A 13,255-nucleotide genomic window follows, 5' to 3' on the forward strand; every position below is an offset into this window, starting at 1 on the left:
ATCTTTGAGCCATAACCCAGATCTTGAGTCAGGAAGACACACTTTTAATCTATGTCACACCTTCAGAATACAAAATAAGGAAGCTTTTGCTCTTTGCCTGCCTGCTCTTGCCTTGTTAGCAAGGCCATTCGTTCCCTGACATTAGAGCCTATTTCTTCAGGACTCCAGCATATACTGAAGACTAGCTAAGACATCCAGCATCGTGAACTGAGCAACTACTGGATTCCTGGATTTTACTTTCACAGCCATTGCTGACTTAGCTGGACTGCAGCCTGGAAATCATTCTAAGAAATCCCCTTTTCTAATATAATGAGAGATTCATTGTATATGTTTTGTTTTCCTAAGAATTCTGACTAACATGCCAGAGTTTTCCTGATTTTGGAACTTCCACATTGATGGCTGAGGGTGTGGTCCTGTGGTAGTTGGCCATCCAGGTGTACAAAAGTCCTGGGTTAGACCCAGCACTTAGAGAAAGAGGAAGAAGGTAAAGAGGGAAGCAGAGAGATAGGGCACCATCGTCCTGTTTTCTTGGTATTGAGAAGTGAAGCACAATAGGCGCAACTTGCTCTGACACAAGAGTGGGCAGGTGGAGACACATAAGTAGCTGGACCAGTAGAATCAGTTATATTTGGTGTTTACTTAGTAGAATAATCTCACTACAGCTGCTATCAAGCTACCAATGAATTCAGTACTGGAAAGAAAGATTCACATTTGACTTTTGTGGGCTGATTTTTGTGTGTGTGAAGGGCAGGCTCCAGCACACTCCTGTGTAGTAATTACTCGTTACTAATTTTGTTAGTTTTCTGTAGTTCTTAAATTACTCCAAAATATTTTTTCTGTTTTTGTTTATGAAACAGGATCTCACTTGATAGCCTAGCTTGGCCAGGAAGTTACTATGTATCCAAGAGTGGTCTTGAACTAGGAATCATCCTCCAGACTGCATCCAGGGTCAGGAAGCAGAGAAGCAGGAAGATGGTGCTCACAGTCCGGTTGAGTCTTTACTCTCTGGTTAAACTTTCTGGAAACAGACTGTTAGACCCATCTAGAGACACGTGCCCATGTAGTTCTAAATCTACTACATAAGCTGACAAGGAAAATCAACTGTCAAACCATCCCTGCCCCATCCTGGCCTGTGCATGGAATGTGTATCAAGAGCCAGGGTCTGAATGAAGGAGTGGGTGAGCAGAGTCTGCTGCTGGTACCCTCCTGAAGCCTGTGTCTGTTGTGGGGCAGCCATGTCCTCTTCAGAGCATCAACGACAATGTGCTCTTTGTTCATAAGAAGGTATTAAGAGCCAGATGTGGGAAAAACTAAGGCAGGGTAGGAGGTCTTAAGTTTGAGGCCAGACTTGGCTACATTAATGAGACCCTGTCTCAAAATTTAAAAAAGAACTAAAAAGATATTAACCTAGTGGCCATTAAGCAATCAATTGTTAGGTCTTGAGACTTTGTTTCCTACATCCTGTTCTTTCAATAACCTCCTTTTCTTGGGTTCCTTGGAGACCAAAGACACCCTAAGAAGGTGGCTTCTCAAAACACAGCCTAAACACAATAACAAAGCACTAGTAACAAAATATATAAACTTGGCATCACAGATGAAGCAAGTTTCAGATGCGCTAAAATGGTGGGATTATTAGGCATGCTGAACTTAACTTTCAACATCATTCTAAGCTGTGATCATGGTGAGGATGAAGATTCTCACAGCACTTGTCAAGGTCTTAGATGCTTTAGAATTCACAAGAAGATGAAGTCCACAAGATCTAATTTATCAGTGCTATAGACAGGCACATGAGATACACCAGAGTGACTGCCAAGTTCCAACATAACTGCAAAACCAGAACATTTTAGATGATAACAGATTTAATGACACTTTTTCTTAAATGTGTTAATTCCCAAAATATCACATGACCATTTTACACTTGACTAGGCCTGCGTGCTGCAGCTCATCTAGAACATTCCTGATGGTCTCAACACAAACTTCTCCTCTGTGGTGTTTTTTTGACGCGAGGTTCCATACATTTTCAAATTCTTCATCAGAAAGCTTGACTCCAATGTTAGTTAATATATTTGAAATCTAGAAACAACGAATTTAAAGCCAGATCAAGATTTATGTTTTAATTTTGTTTTTTAAACAATTAAGTAAAATAAAATTATATTTAAAAAACTTTATAACATTTAATACAATGGACACTCCCCCAAAGTATGTGTGTCCACATATGCCTATGTGCCTATATATATCAGAATTCTAGTACTTTTCAGGCATGGGAGGGAGTGCATTCCTGTAGCCCTGAGCCAGTGATGGTGCTTGCTGCCAGGACTGATGGCCTAGGTTTGATCCCTTCACTCCACGTTGTAGAAGGAAACAACAGATTCCCACATGTTGTCCTTTGGTATCTACATCTACCCAGGCATACATGAAACACACATACAAAATATAGATAGATGATAGATAGATAGATAGATAGATAGATAGATAGATAGATAGATGTATATTTTAAATTTAACCCACCAAATAAAAATTAACTAAATTTAAATGAATAAAAACAGCTGGGCATGGTAGTGTGCGTCTCTCATCGCAGCACTTGGGAGGCAAAGGCAGGAAGATGCTCTAGAGTTGAAGCCCTACTGGTTTACACAGTGAGACCCTTTGGGAGAGGGAAAAGAATTATACTATACACCCAAAAAGAAATAAAAAGAAAATCTTAACAACCTGTTACAACCAAAATGAATATAATTTATCAAGAATCCTAAGTTCGAGGATCTATATAAAAGCTATAATTCTGCAGTCAAATGCTCTACCACTGAGCTATACCCCCATAATTCTGAAAAGTCAAATATGGTAGTCATGGGTTGGGGCTAGGACCAGGGATAGAGCTGGGACTGAGTCGGTAAAGCTCTTGCCTAACATGCACAAAACCCTGGATTTGATTCCCAGCCTAACAAGTACCAGAACATACATGTAATCTCAACACTCAGGAGGTGGAAAGAAGGATTAAAAGTTCAAGACTAATCTCAGCTACAAAGCTGATTTGGAAGCAAGCCTGAATCACCAGGATGATGATGATGATGATGATGATGATGATGATGATGATGATGATGATGATGATGATGAAAATTAATAATAATAATAATGTGAATAAACCTAAAAGCAATACCATATGCCTGTAATCCCTGCACTTGGTAGGATGAAGCAGGAGGATCATGATTTCAAGTATAGCCTGGGCTACAGAACAAAACCCTGACATGAGATGTCTCTCTATATGTTGTGAATATGTTTTATTACCATTGGTTAATAAAGAAGCTGCATTGGCCAATGGCAGAGCAGAGTATAGCTAGGTGGGAAATCTAAGCAGAGACAGAGGGAGAAAGAAGGCAGAGTGAAGAAACATCAGCCAGCCACCAAGGAAACAAGACATGTTGAAAATGTGGTAATACACAGATAAATAGAAACGGATTAATTCAAGTTGTAAGAGATAGTTGATAGACGCATGAGCTATCAGCCAAACAATTAACCACTCTGAATGGCTATTTGAAAATTGGAGGGCAGGAGAGAAATGTCTGGTTACAAATGTGTCAGTGCAAGGCACATGCATCCACATAAAGCCTGAAAAAATCTTTTTTAAGGATTCTAGACACACAAATACAGAATGAGAAACAATTTCTTAGTAGTCACATTTTTTTCAGATAGGCTGTGTTTGCTGACTGTGAGCAGCTGTGTGACTCCTTTAGGAGACGGCTTCCCAGTTCATGCTTGTGGCCTGGATGGCTCTTTTGCAGGTCCTGCTAAGGAGCACCTGAATAAGGTTAATGGGCAGTATGCTGCAAGTTACTTGCTGATGGCATGGACCCATTGCTTCTGAGTTGGGTCAGTAAACATGGCTCCCAGAATGGGTTGTGAACATACCTCTGTCATGTTGGAAAGCCTAGCATGGCTGAACCAACAGCTCTGGTTGTAGCCATGCCTGCTTCACATTTTTAAACAGTAATCAAAAACTGATTACAGATATGCAATAAAGACAGATTCAGACCCCCCCCCAAAAAAACCTCTAAACAGTAGTAATAAGTCATATAAAGATGGAAGATAGAAAATACACAGAGACTGGATTATGTACAATATTGTGTTTTCTTTGAATTTTTTGACTATTAATGAACTAACTACAGAGAGAGAAATTTGATTGTGGGGACTGCTAACTGAAAGCAATATAAAGGTATCTTGATATCAAAATTTGGGTCTAAGACATATTACTTTGGAAAAGAGGTTCTGCTTTTGTGTCCGTAGAAGGTGAGAAGCTGTAGATACCTTCCAGGCTAATATGGTTTGAACAAGGAAGACTTCCCTGAGATGTTTCCAATAAGAATGATGACCCAGGTTATCCAAAATCCAAAACAACTTTAAGCCTCATGGACTACAGCTTAATTTAACCATAATTCTAAATTTTTTAAGGATCCCGATAAGATTACAAATGCCCCCAATCAGCAGGAAGTAGTATAGAAAACTATGTCCAAATTCTGAAATTATTGTTTATAGATATTTGTTTTCATTTAAAGGGAGTTGGTTATAAATAGTTAATGATTACAGTCAATCTCTTTCTAAAGAAAAAAGGGATATATGATATAGAAATGAGGTAAAAATGGTAGATTATTAAATCTACTTTAATCCAATAACAAATGTTAATCTCAAACTACATTAGTATGGATTTTGGTTTATTGATACAAATTTAAGGTCAATTTTTTATACTGTATATATATTTCTACTCTTGTTTAAGGTATTATGTTTATGTAGTTCATTTAAAAATGCAATGTATAATTAAAAATACAGATTAATAGTCATCTGTAATAGTCAAACTTCTAGTCATGTTAATTAAGTCTTCTAGATATGCAGAGAGATATTTCAGATGGATAAGTAATCTTCAAACACTTAGAAACCTATAGAATATGACATTTACAATGTTTTAATAACTTAAAATTAGTTGGTCATGAGATATCTGCTCCTGGTAGTGCTAATTACTTCAAGAGAAAGATGGGCATTGAAGAAGCTCCTTATGAAGTTTGCTTTCAGTGTGGCAAGGCTGGCCATTTGGGCAAGAAACTGCTCTTTCCTGGATTGATGACAATATGCTGTATAAACTTTTTTTTTTTCAATTTTCAGTGATTCTGAAAATACCAGGCGTGCTAAAATGGGCTGATGGGCTGTATGTAAGCTGACATATAGGACACACAGTAAAATGACCGCCAAACTTGCCAAAACAAAATGGGACAGTCCTTCAGGGTTCCTGCTTCACAAAAGAAACTGCCATTCTGCAGGACACAGAGGAAAGTGATTGACAAACTGCCAATATAATCAGGGCAGTCTTTAAAATTTCCTGCTTCACTGAAAAGTCTGCCAGTTGCTATGGGCCCAATATTGCAGAGGAACTTTGGGTGACTATCCAGGCAGTTGGACGTATCTGTCATTTTTAGAGTTTTGGAAGTTACTCAGGTTATATTATATCCTTTTTAGGGTATTTCATGGAGTTGACGACTAGATAACCATAATTGTAGTTTTCCTTAGTTATGATAAAAGATAAATCAGATATGAAACTTTAGACTCACAAAGATAGGGCAGATGCTATATTATTTTCTTTAATTTTACCAAATACAAATAGACTAAATGTTATATCTGTAATTCTTTCTTGATATCTGTTTTGTTATATGTAATTTTACAATGTTAAAGGTAAAACATTCCTTTTTGATTAGACAGAAAGGGGGAAATTATATGGGATGTCTCTCTATATGCTGTGACTATGTTTTATGGTTAATAAAGAAGCTTCTTTGGCCTAATGCAGGGCAGAATACAGCTATGTGGGAAATCCAAGCAGAGATAGGAGAAAGAAAGTCAAGTCAGAAGACATCAGCCAGCTGTTGAGGAAACAAGACATGTTGAAAATGAGGTAACACCATGGCCACGTGGCAATACATAGATTAAGAGAAATGGGTGAATTTAACTTGTAAGATCTAGCTAATAGAAACCTAAGTCTTTGGCCAAACAGTTTGCAATTAATATTAAGCCTCTGAGTGGTTATTTAGGAACTGGAGGGCAGGAGAGAAATGTTCAGTTATAAAACCCAGTCTCAAAACAAAATAAATAAAACACTAGCCAAGTATGTTGGTTCATTCCTATAAATAAATGCAATACTTTGGGAAGCTGAGACAGGAAAACTACCAAGAGTTGTAGACCGATATGGGCTACAAAGTGAGTTCCAGGCCAGAGTAGGGGTAAGAAGAAAAATGCCATCTCAAATAAAAACAAAAGAAAAGAACAAAACTGATCACAATAATAATAGTAGTCACTGCTAAGTCAAAACTTCTGTCTTTGTATATTTGCATAGGACTGGGGTGATTTCTGTACCTCTTCCTTTGATCTGGACTTGAAGAAGTCCCTCTCAAACACGCCTTTCTGGGAGAAGATGGAGGGATGCAGCAGGGAGTAAGCATTGCCGTCTTCACCGTAGTTATTTCTGTCACTGACACGACAAACACGAGGAGCAGGAATGTCAGCTCGAACCGTCGGAACACCATATATGGGGTAGCCTAGGTCATCAGTGAGGGCAAAAAAGACACCCTGAAACTCAGTTATTTAACAGTAGCCACCAGTTACCTTTGACCACTCAGCACTTGCAATGTAAATGGTCAAACTACAATGGTTTATGTGTAAAGTTCACAGACTTTACAAAATCAGAGTGTGGCCAAGCACAGCAGGCCACCTTGGTTCCAAGGACGTGGGAAGCTGAGGCAGGAGGGATAATGCTTGAGCCCAGAAGACCAAGCCCAGGTTAGGAAAGCATTCAACATGCTCATCCATCAGTCTCAATTTTATTAATATAGGTTTCTTTTTTAACTTGGGTCATCATGAACAGATCCGTAAGACATATCTGTGAGACCCCTGAGTACACAGTTAAACATAAGTCCCAAGGCCTTGAGAAATGTATAATCTATCGCAGAGAGAGGCTAGGAACAGTACAAAGACACACTATGAACATTACACGTCCAGGTGTACTAATTACTTAACTTGACAAAAAAAGTGACATGCTTACATATAGAAGGAACAGCTCCAACAGTTGCACTGATCTCAGAAGAAGTTGTCTTATAGTGGTCTGAAACTCTGTCACTTGGTCTCAGGAGTGTCCGGAGAGTCTCTTCTGAACTCCCTGGTTCTTTTGGGACGATATCTTCAGGCCGTATCAGAAGAGTTGGTTCAGCTTCTCCCACGCTACGCTCAGTACTGTTCTCACAGTCTGGTTTACTAACTTGACCTTGAAGCAAAACCAGAGCCAGAGGACAAGAAGGCACAGGAAGAGGTCACTTCTTGGTGCTTGCTGTTCTGTAACAAGCTGGATTATTTGGACCTGCAAGGTGACTCAGCGGGTAAAGGCATTTGCCACCTGCCACCAAACCTGGCAGCCTAAGGTGGAGCCCAGGAACCACATTGTGGAAGGAAAGAACTGGCTCCCTCAAACTGTTCTCTGGCCTTTACGTGTGCACTGCAACATGTGCAGCCACGTACGTAATACACACGAGTAATAATAATATTAAATGTAGTGATTTTTAAAGATTAATTTACTTTGTAACCTCCTCCTAACAGTCGAAATGAGCGCCTGTGGAGCTGTTGCCAGTGCCAATGCTCCACTGTGGAACAGCAAGTTCAGGCCAATGTCAGGTGTGATACCAACATGACCTGGTGTCACTTTCTGCTATTCCATGGACTTTATTCAAAAAAAGAGTCTCTTTGTTTCGGAGAACCAGAAACAAAGGATCCTTTACCTTTGTTTCTTCCTATACCGAGTAAACACAGAGTCTCATAGAAGCAGAGGAGAGCTCCAGCTCCCTCTTCACTAGAGCTGGGCCTCCTACTTAGCTTGAACTGAGTCCTAAAGGGGGTGTAAGACATACTTGGAACTGAGACGTTCACAAGCAGATGGCTCAGTGGGCAAAGGTACTTGACAATAAGCTTGACAACCGATCTCTGAGTAAGCCTGAGTTCAATCTCTGGGCCCCACATGTAAAGAGACAACTGTTCCATACTGTCCTCTGACCTATGGCACACATGTGAAGCACATACACACTACATATGTTGTTTTTATAACTAGGTTTTCTGCCTGATATTATGTATATCAGGTGTGGGATTGGTACTGCTAGAGATCAGAACAGGATATCAGCTCCCCTGGAACTGGAGCTCCTAATGGTTGTGAGTCACCATGCGGGTGCTGGAATTAGAACCTATACCACCGAGTCATCTCTCCACCCCCCAGTATAAAAAAGTTAAAAGATACTCCCACATATTCTTAGTCTAGGTGGGCAGAGCATGCCCCATCCAGAGAAAGGATAAGAACATACTGTGAGCTAGAGGCCCGCATCTCTAAATAACTTCCTACAAGATAGTGTACAAAGAAAAACCCAGTACTGTGACTGACAAGGCGGGAGCACGTGCAGTTAGTATGCATCAGGCACTGGGCCCAGCCCAATTGCCAAAAGGTGAAACAGTGAAGTAGAACTGAGCCTGCTGACTGACTTGTCAGTCACTTCAGAAAGCCAAGACACCACTGGAGGGCACTGTGGTGCTTCCACGGCCACAGAAGACCGGTCGGGGAAATCCACGCAAGAGTTTCAAAGGAGCTCTAAGGGACAGCTCTAGGGGACCTAACGTTTAGGGAGGCATGCCTTGAAAGTTCGAGGCTCTACCTCTCTCCCCCTCCCCCCCCCACCCCGCCATCCCCGTGCGTCCCCCCTCGCCCCCCTCCCGCCGCACACACACACATACACACACCTCTAAAAGCAGAAAACTACATCGTTTGGCCAGCCAGGACAGGCTCCAAAGCTACACAGAGAAACTCTGTCTCAAAAAAAAAAAAAAAGAAAAAGAAGAAGAAGAAGAAGAGGAAGAGGAAGGGGAGGGGAGGGGAGGGGAGGACCTGAGTTCACTTCCCAGCAACCACATGGTGGCTCACAACCATCTGTAATGAAATTTGGCACCCTCTTCTGATAAATCAATCAATCAATCAATCTTAAAAACCAAAAAGGCAAATCTCATTGCTGCCCTTCCCCTCAGCCACACATTTCCATCTTCCTGAGTGTTCTCACATTCTTTCTTTTCCTTCCCTATTCATCCCCCACATGAACAAACACATGTGCACAGTTTCCTAGCTCCCTTCATGTGGCTGTGACAAATTGGCGGAAGTCAGAGCCTGAATTGAAGCAGGAACAGAACCAGTATGGAGGAACATTGTTTACTGGTTTCTCTTGCTCATGCTCAGCTACCTTTTTTTAAGATTTACTTATTATTTTTATCTACGTGATTGTGTGTGAGGCTTCATTAGTTTATGTGCAGCACATACATGCAGGTGCCTGTGGACGCCAGAGGGCAGTGAGTCCCCTAGAACTAAAGTTACATGCAGTTAAGAGTCACCTGATGTGGATGCTGGAACTGAACCTCAATTGACTGGGAACTGGCCCCTCTGCAAGCACTAAATACTCCTAACCATTGAGCCATCTCTCCAGTGTGGAGGCCCAAAAATGTGAGCCTATTTCCACCTTGTCTAATGGTCAGAGTTTGGAGGTTGCTTAAAATAGTTGACAAGCATAGCTGCACATCCCAATTCAGGACGTGATTACTTGGGTTTTTTGACATTAAGATGGCTCATACAGGTAGATCCATTTCATCCTGACAGATGGTCAGGATATGCAAACATATTTCTGCTCCTTCTTTTGTATTATGAGGTTACCTGGGGAGTGGCTGCCTTCAGGATACTTAGTCTAGGGTAGCTTCACTGCCTATACAACAGAATGCTAATGATTTGGTGCCTCAAGTGTTAAAGCAATTAATTGTTCAAGTTGTCCTTTGTATTATGTTAAAGAAGTCTTTTGTTGCCTTCTTCCCCTTTTGTATCGGGGTATAAAAGTATATGGAAAATTAAACACAGATGGATTTCAGAATTCCTGGTACTTTCTAGGGTTTCTGTTTTTATTATTTTCACGTGTCTTTGTATTCTTTACTAATATTTCTAAATCCTTCTGCCCCTACCCTGGTAAGATGTATTTTTGTCAAGGTCAGTCCCCAACACATCAGCCCCTCAGATAGTTTTCTTATACAGCCCAGACCCACCTACCTAGGGAGGGTACTGAGTCCTCCCTCATTGGACTGAGTTCTTCTCTTCCTGGACTGGGCCCTCTTACATGAATCATCAACTAAGACAGTCTCTCACAGAATCTGATCTATGGGCAATCCCCCAGTTTAGAATCCCTCAAATGATGCTGCGCTGTGACCAACTGACTGATGAAGCTAACTAGGACACACAATATTAAAGTTGGTTGAGATCCTAAAAACTACAAAAATATAAAACTCTACTTAAGAATTCAGCAAGTTTTCAAGCCATACCTTTAATAATGACCCTCTTCTCATACTCTGTGAGAGGTACTTTGTCTTTCCAGTTAAGGAAATTGGCAAATTCCAGATAGTTAATCAGGCCATCCTGATCCACATCACAGTAATCAAACAGCTGGTTCAGAAGCACCTTGTCTAGATGCAGGTTTGCCTGGTCACAAGCTTCATGCAGTTCTTCTCTGTCGATCATCCCATCTCCTTTCTGTCAACCAGTAAGCAAAGGAGGGTAATATGAGTGTGGTTTCTGATTTAAAAAAAAAAAAAATGGCTCTAGCACACACACTTAGCAAATTCCAACCTCCACTAAGAGGAATCAAATATTATATATGTAAAGCAAGAGTTATCCTCATTGACTCAACCTGATAGACACACTTCACAGTTTGTGATCCTAGTATAAGCAGAGTATAATTCAAAACCCTTTTGTTATTGGTCCTGATGATTGATTCCAGGCCCTTGCACACACTTAACACATATGTGCTATGCTCACAATCCCACTTATTTTGATCACCTTTTTCTTTTCTTTTCTTCCTCTTATTTATTTATTTATCTTAGTATTTTATTGTTGTTTTGAGGCAAGGTCTCATGTACTCTAGGCCAGCTTTACGATCAATTATGTAGCTGAGAATGGCCATGAATTCTGGTCCTAGTATCTCTGCCTCCCAAGTGCTGGAATGACAGGCTTGCTCTCACACACCCTGCTTAATCATATCCTTTAAACCAAACTGTGTGCCCTGGAATGTAGCTGTCATAATCATAAAACACGCTTGGCATTTCACTTGAGCAATGTTTTTGCATGTCAGACAGCTCATTACAATTTTTCATGCTGACAGAGTTAACACCTATTTTCTCGCCAGGGCCACAAATTGTCCACCACTTCATTGCTTACCAACAAGGAAAATAGAGATGATATTACAAAGTAAAGAGTAGGGAGGCCTAGTTTTGTTTGATATTACTCCTGTTAACAAAGGAGAGAAGCCACTAACCCCTCAAGTCTAGCCTCATTGTAACATTGTTAAGATTCATTCTTCCAGAGAGGGAAAAACCCTTAGTCCCCTTACATGTAATGGTTGAAGGCATAAATGACTACACTACGTGTTACTGGAGGGAAACTGATGACAGAGTAAAGAGAAATTTGAGTGGTTCCCTTGGGAGAAGAGGGGGCAGAGTAGAGAGTTCTTGTTAAGGAAGATAGTCCACAGCTAGAACATCTTAACCACTCAGTCCCTCATGCGTTCCTTCAAGCCAACCTTAGATGCACTTAGAGATGATGCTATGGAACTAAGGATTTCATTTTGTCCTCCACCCCTGTGGGAGGTGGCTTTGAGCAGTGAATTCTGGGTGCTATAAGTGGAAATATAGCTCAAGAGTAGAGTATTTGCCTCAACTGTGTGAGGCCCTAACTTCTATACTCAGCACTGAAAAAAATAAATTAAAGATAAAAAAGAATATATGAATGTGTTAGCCCATTAGAGAGATTTAGGTAAAGAATTTGCAAGAGAAACTACTTATGAATGAATCATTGAGCATTACTGGGGCTGTAGCTGCTCAAAGTTGAATTCAGTGCCACTAAAGATAAATCCCTGCAAAAATGGCCCAGTGAGACAGACCAAGTGAATTCTAAATAAATTACTGTGGCCCTGGAGAAGTTCTCTATGCCTCCTGTTGTTAACACATGTTACTTGACAATGGAGTTATAAATGGCCTAGATTAATGTAAACTCCTTTATAAATATCTGTATGGTAAACCCAAGCCAATCAAACCATGAACCTGCTATCCTGTCAGGAAAGCAATGTAGTAGCTACTGATGGAATCAAAGAGTTCACAAAGCTAAAATAGATGCTGTCAATATTGACAGCTTTGCTGCCTAATACAAGGCTTGTATCCACTGAAAGCATAGGCATTTTATTTTCATTAAACTCATGTTACTCAAAGCTCAAGGGAATGGTGTGGCTACAGGGAGCATAAAAATTTGCTTTATGATTTATAGGGACAATGATAGACAATAGTGAAAAGCCCAGTTGTAACTCTTAGTCCCGCCAAACTCTTAGCTGTCCTTCTATTCCAGTGCTGTATACTGTGCATGTTTAACAGCTGTCTCTCAGGTAGGTGGAGAATAAGGAAATCCTGATTCCATTTTTTAGGGTGAGAGTTGTTCAGGTCTTGGTTTTTTGAGACAGAGCCTCACCCAGGCTTGTGTCTATCATCAATCTTCCTTGCCCTGGCTCCCAAATGTTGGGACTTAGGCATGTACTACCACACTCCTCAGAAAGCCCTGAGTTGTAACAGTTGCTACACTCCATGGTACAATTCTTTTCTTTCGTTGGGAACATTTTGTAGCTGCCAATATGATACCCTTTAACTTGCAAACATGATGGCATGCTCTCTCAAGCCTGTTTATGCTCAAGTGCCATCATGCTGTCACTCTTATGGTTACATTTTCAAGCTCTGAGTAAGTTAATGTCTACAAATATCCAGAACAATGCTTAACAGGACAATATACACTCAATGAATGATACTTATAAGCAAGAATATTCATTTAGGAAACCAAAGTTTGTTTGCTGTCTTGATTATTTTTCTATGAAACTGATCAGAGCATTCAATAGCTTTGCATTCCACTGCACTAGATCCACATTGTCCTGGCTTCTCAGTAAAACATTCCTTAAGGATGCCAAACACTACACAGTACAGATTAAAAGTTGATGGTTTAAAAGACGCATCATCATTAAACAATGGTCAGGGATGTGATGTCATCATAAGAAGCCTGCTTAGTGGCTTACTTAGATAACCAGCAGCTATTAAGATAGTATTTCTTATAACTGAATTCAAAATGAACTTTTTT

The 13,255-nt window shown here is 40.4% G+C and overlaps 1 protein-coding gene across 2 annotated transcripts in view; it reads right to left on the minus strand.

Moving 5' to 3' along the window:
- Window positions 1-1,778: 1,778 nt before the first annotated feature.
- The window catches only part of Efhb (EF-hand domain family member B), a 63,741-nt gene continuing 52,264 nt past the window's right edge, over window positions 1,779-13,255 (minus strand). The window contains exons 10-13 of one of the 2 annotated variants that reach the window (XM_026790065.1): window positions 10,411-10,618; window positions 7,073-7,291; window positions 6,388-6,569; window positions 1,779-2,073 (exon numbers count right to left, since the gene is read on the minus strand). In XM_026790065.1, coding sequence (XP_026645866.1) covers window positions 1,900-2,073; window positions 6,388-6,569; window positions 7,073-7,291; window positions 10,411-10,618 — 783 coding nt within the window. In that variant the 3' untranslated portion in view covers window positions 1,779-1,899. The remainder of the gene's footprint in view (window positions 2,074-6,387; window positions 6,570-7,072; window positions 7,292-10,410; window positions 10,619-13,255) is intronic. The other variant, XM_026790066.1, reaches the window with a different exon arrangement.

The sequence above is a fragment of the Microtus ochrogaster genome, unplaced genomic scaffold (assembly GCF_000317375.1).
Source record: "Microtus ochrogaster isolate Prairie Vole_2 unplaced genomic scaffold, MicOch1.0 UNK40, whole genome shotgun sequence".
Lineage (NCBI taxonomy): Eukaryota > Metazoa > Chordata > Mammalia > Rodentia > Cricetidae > Microtus > Microtus ochrogaster.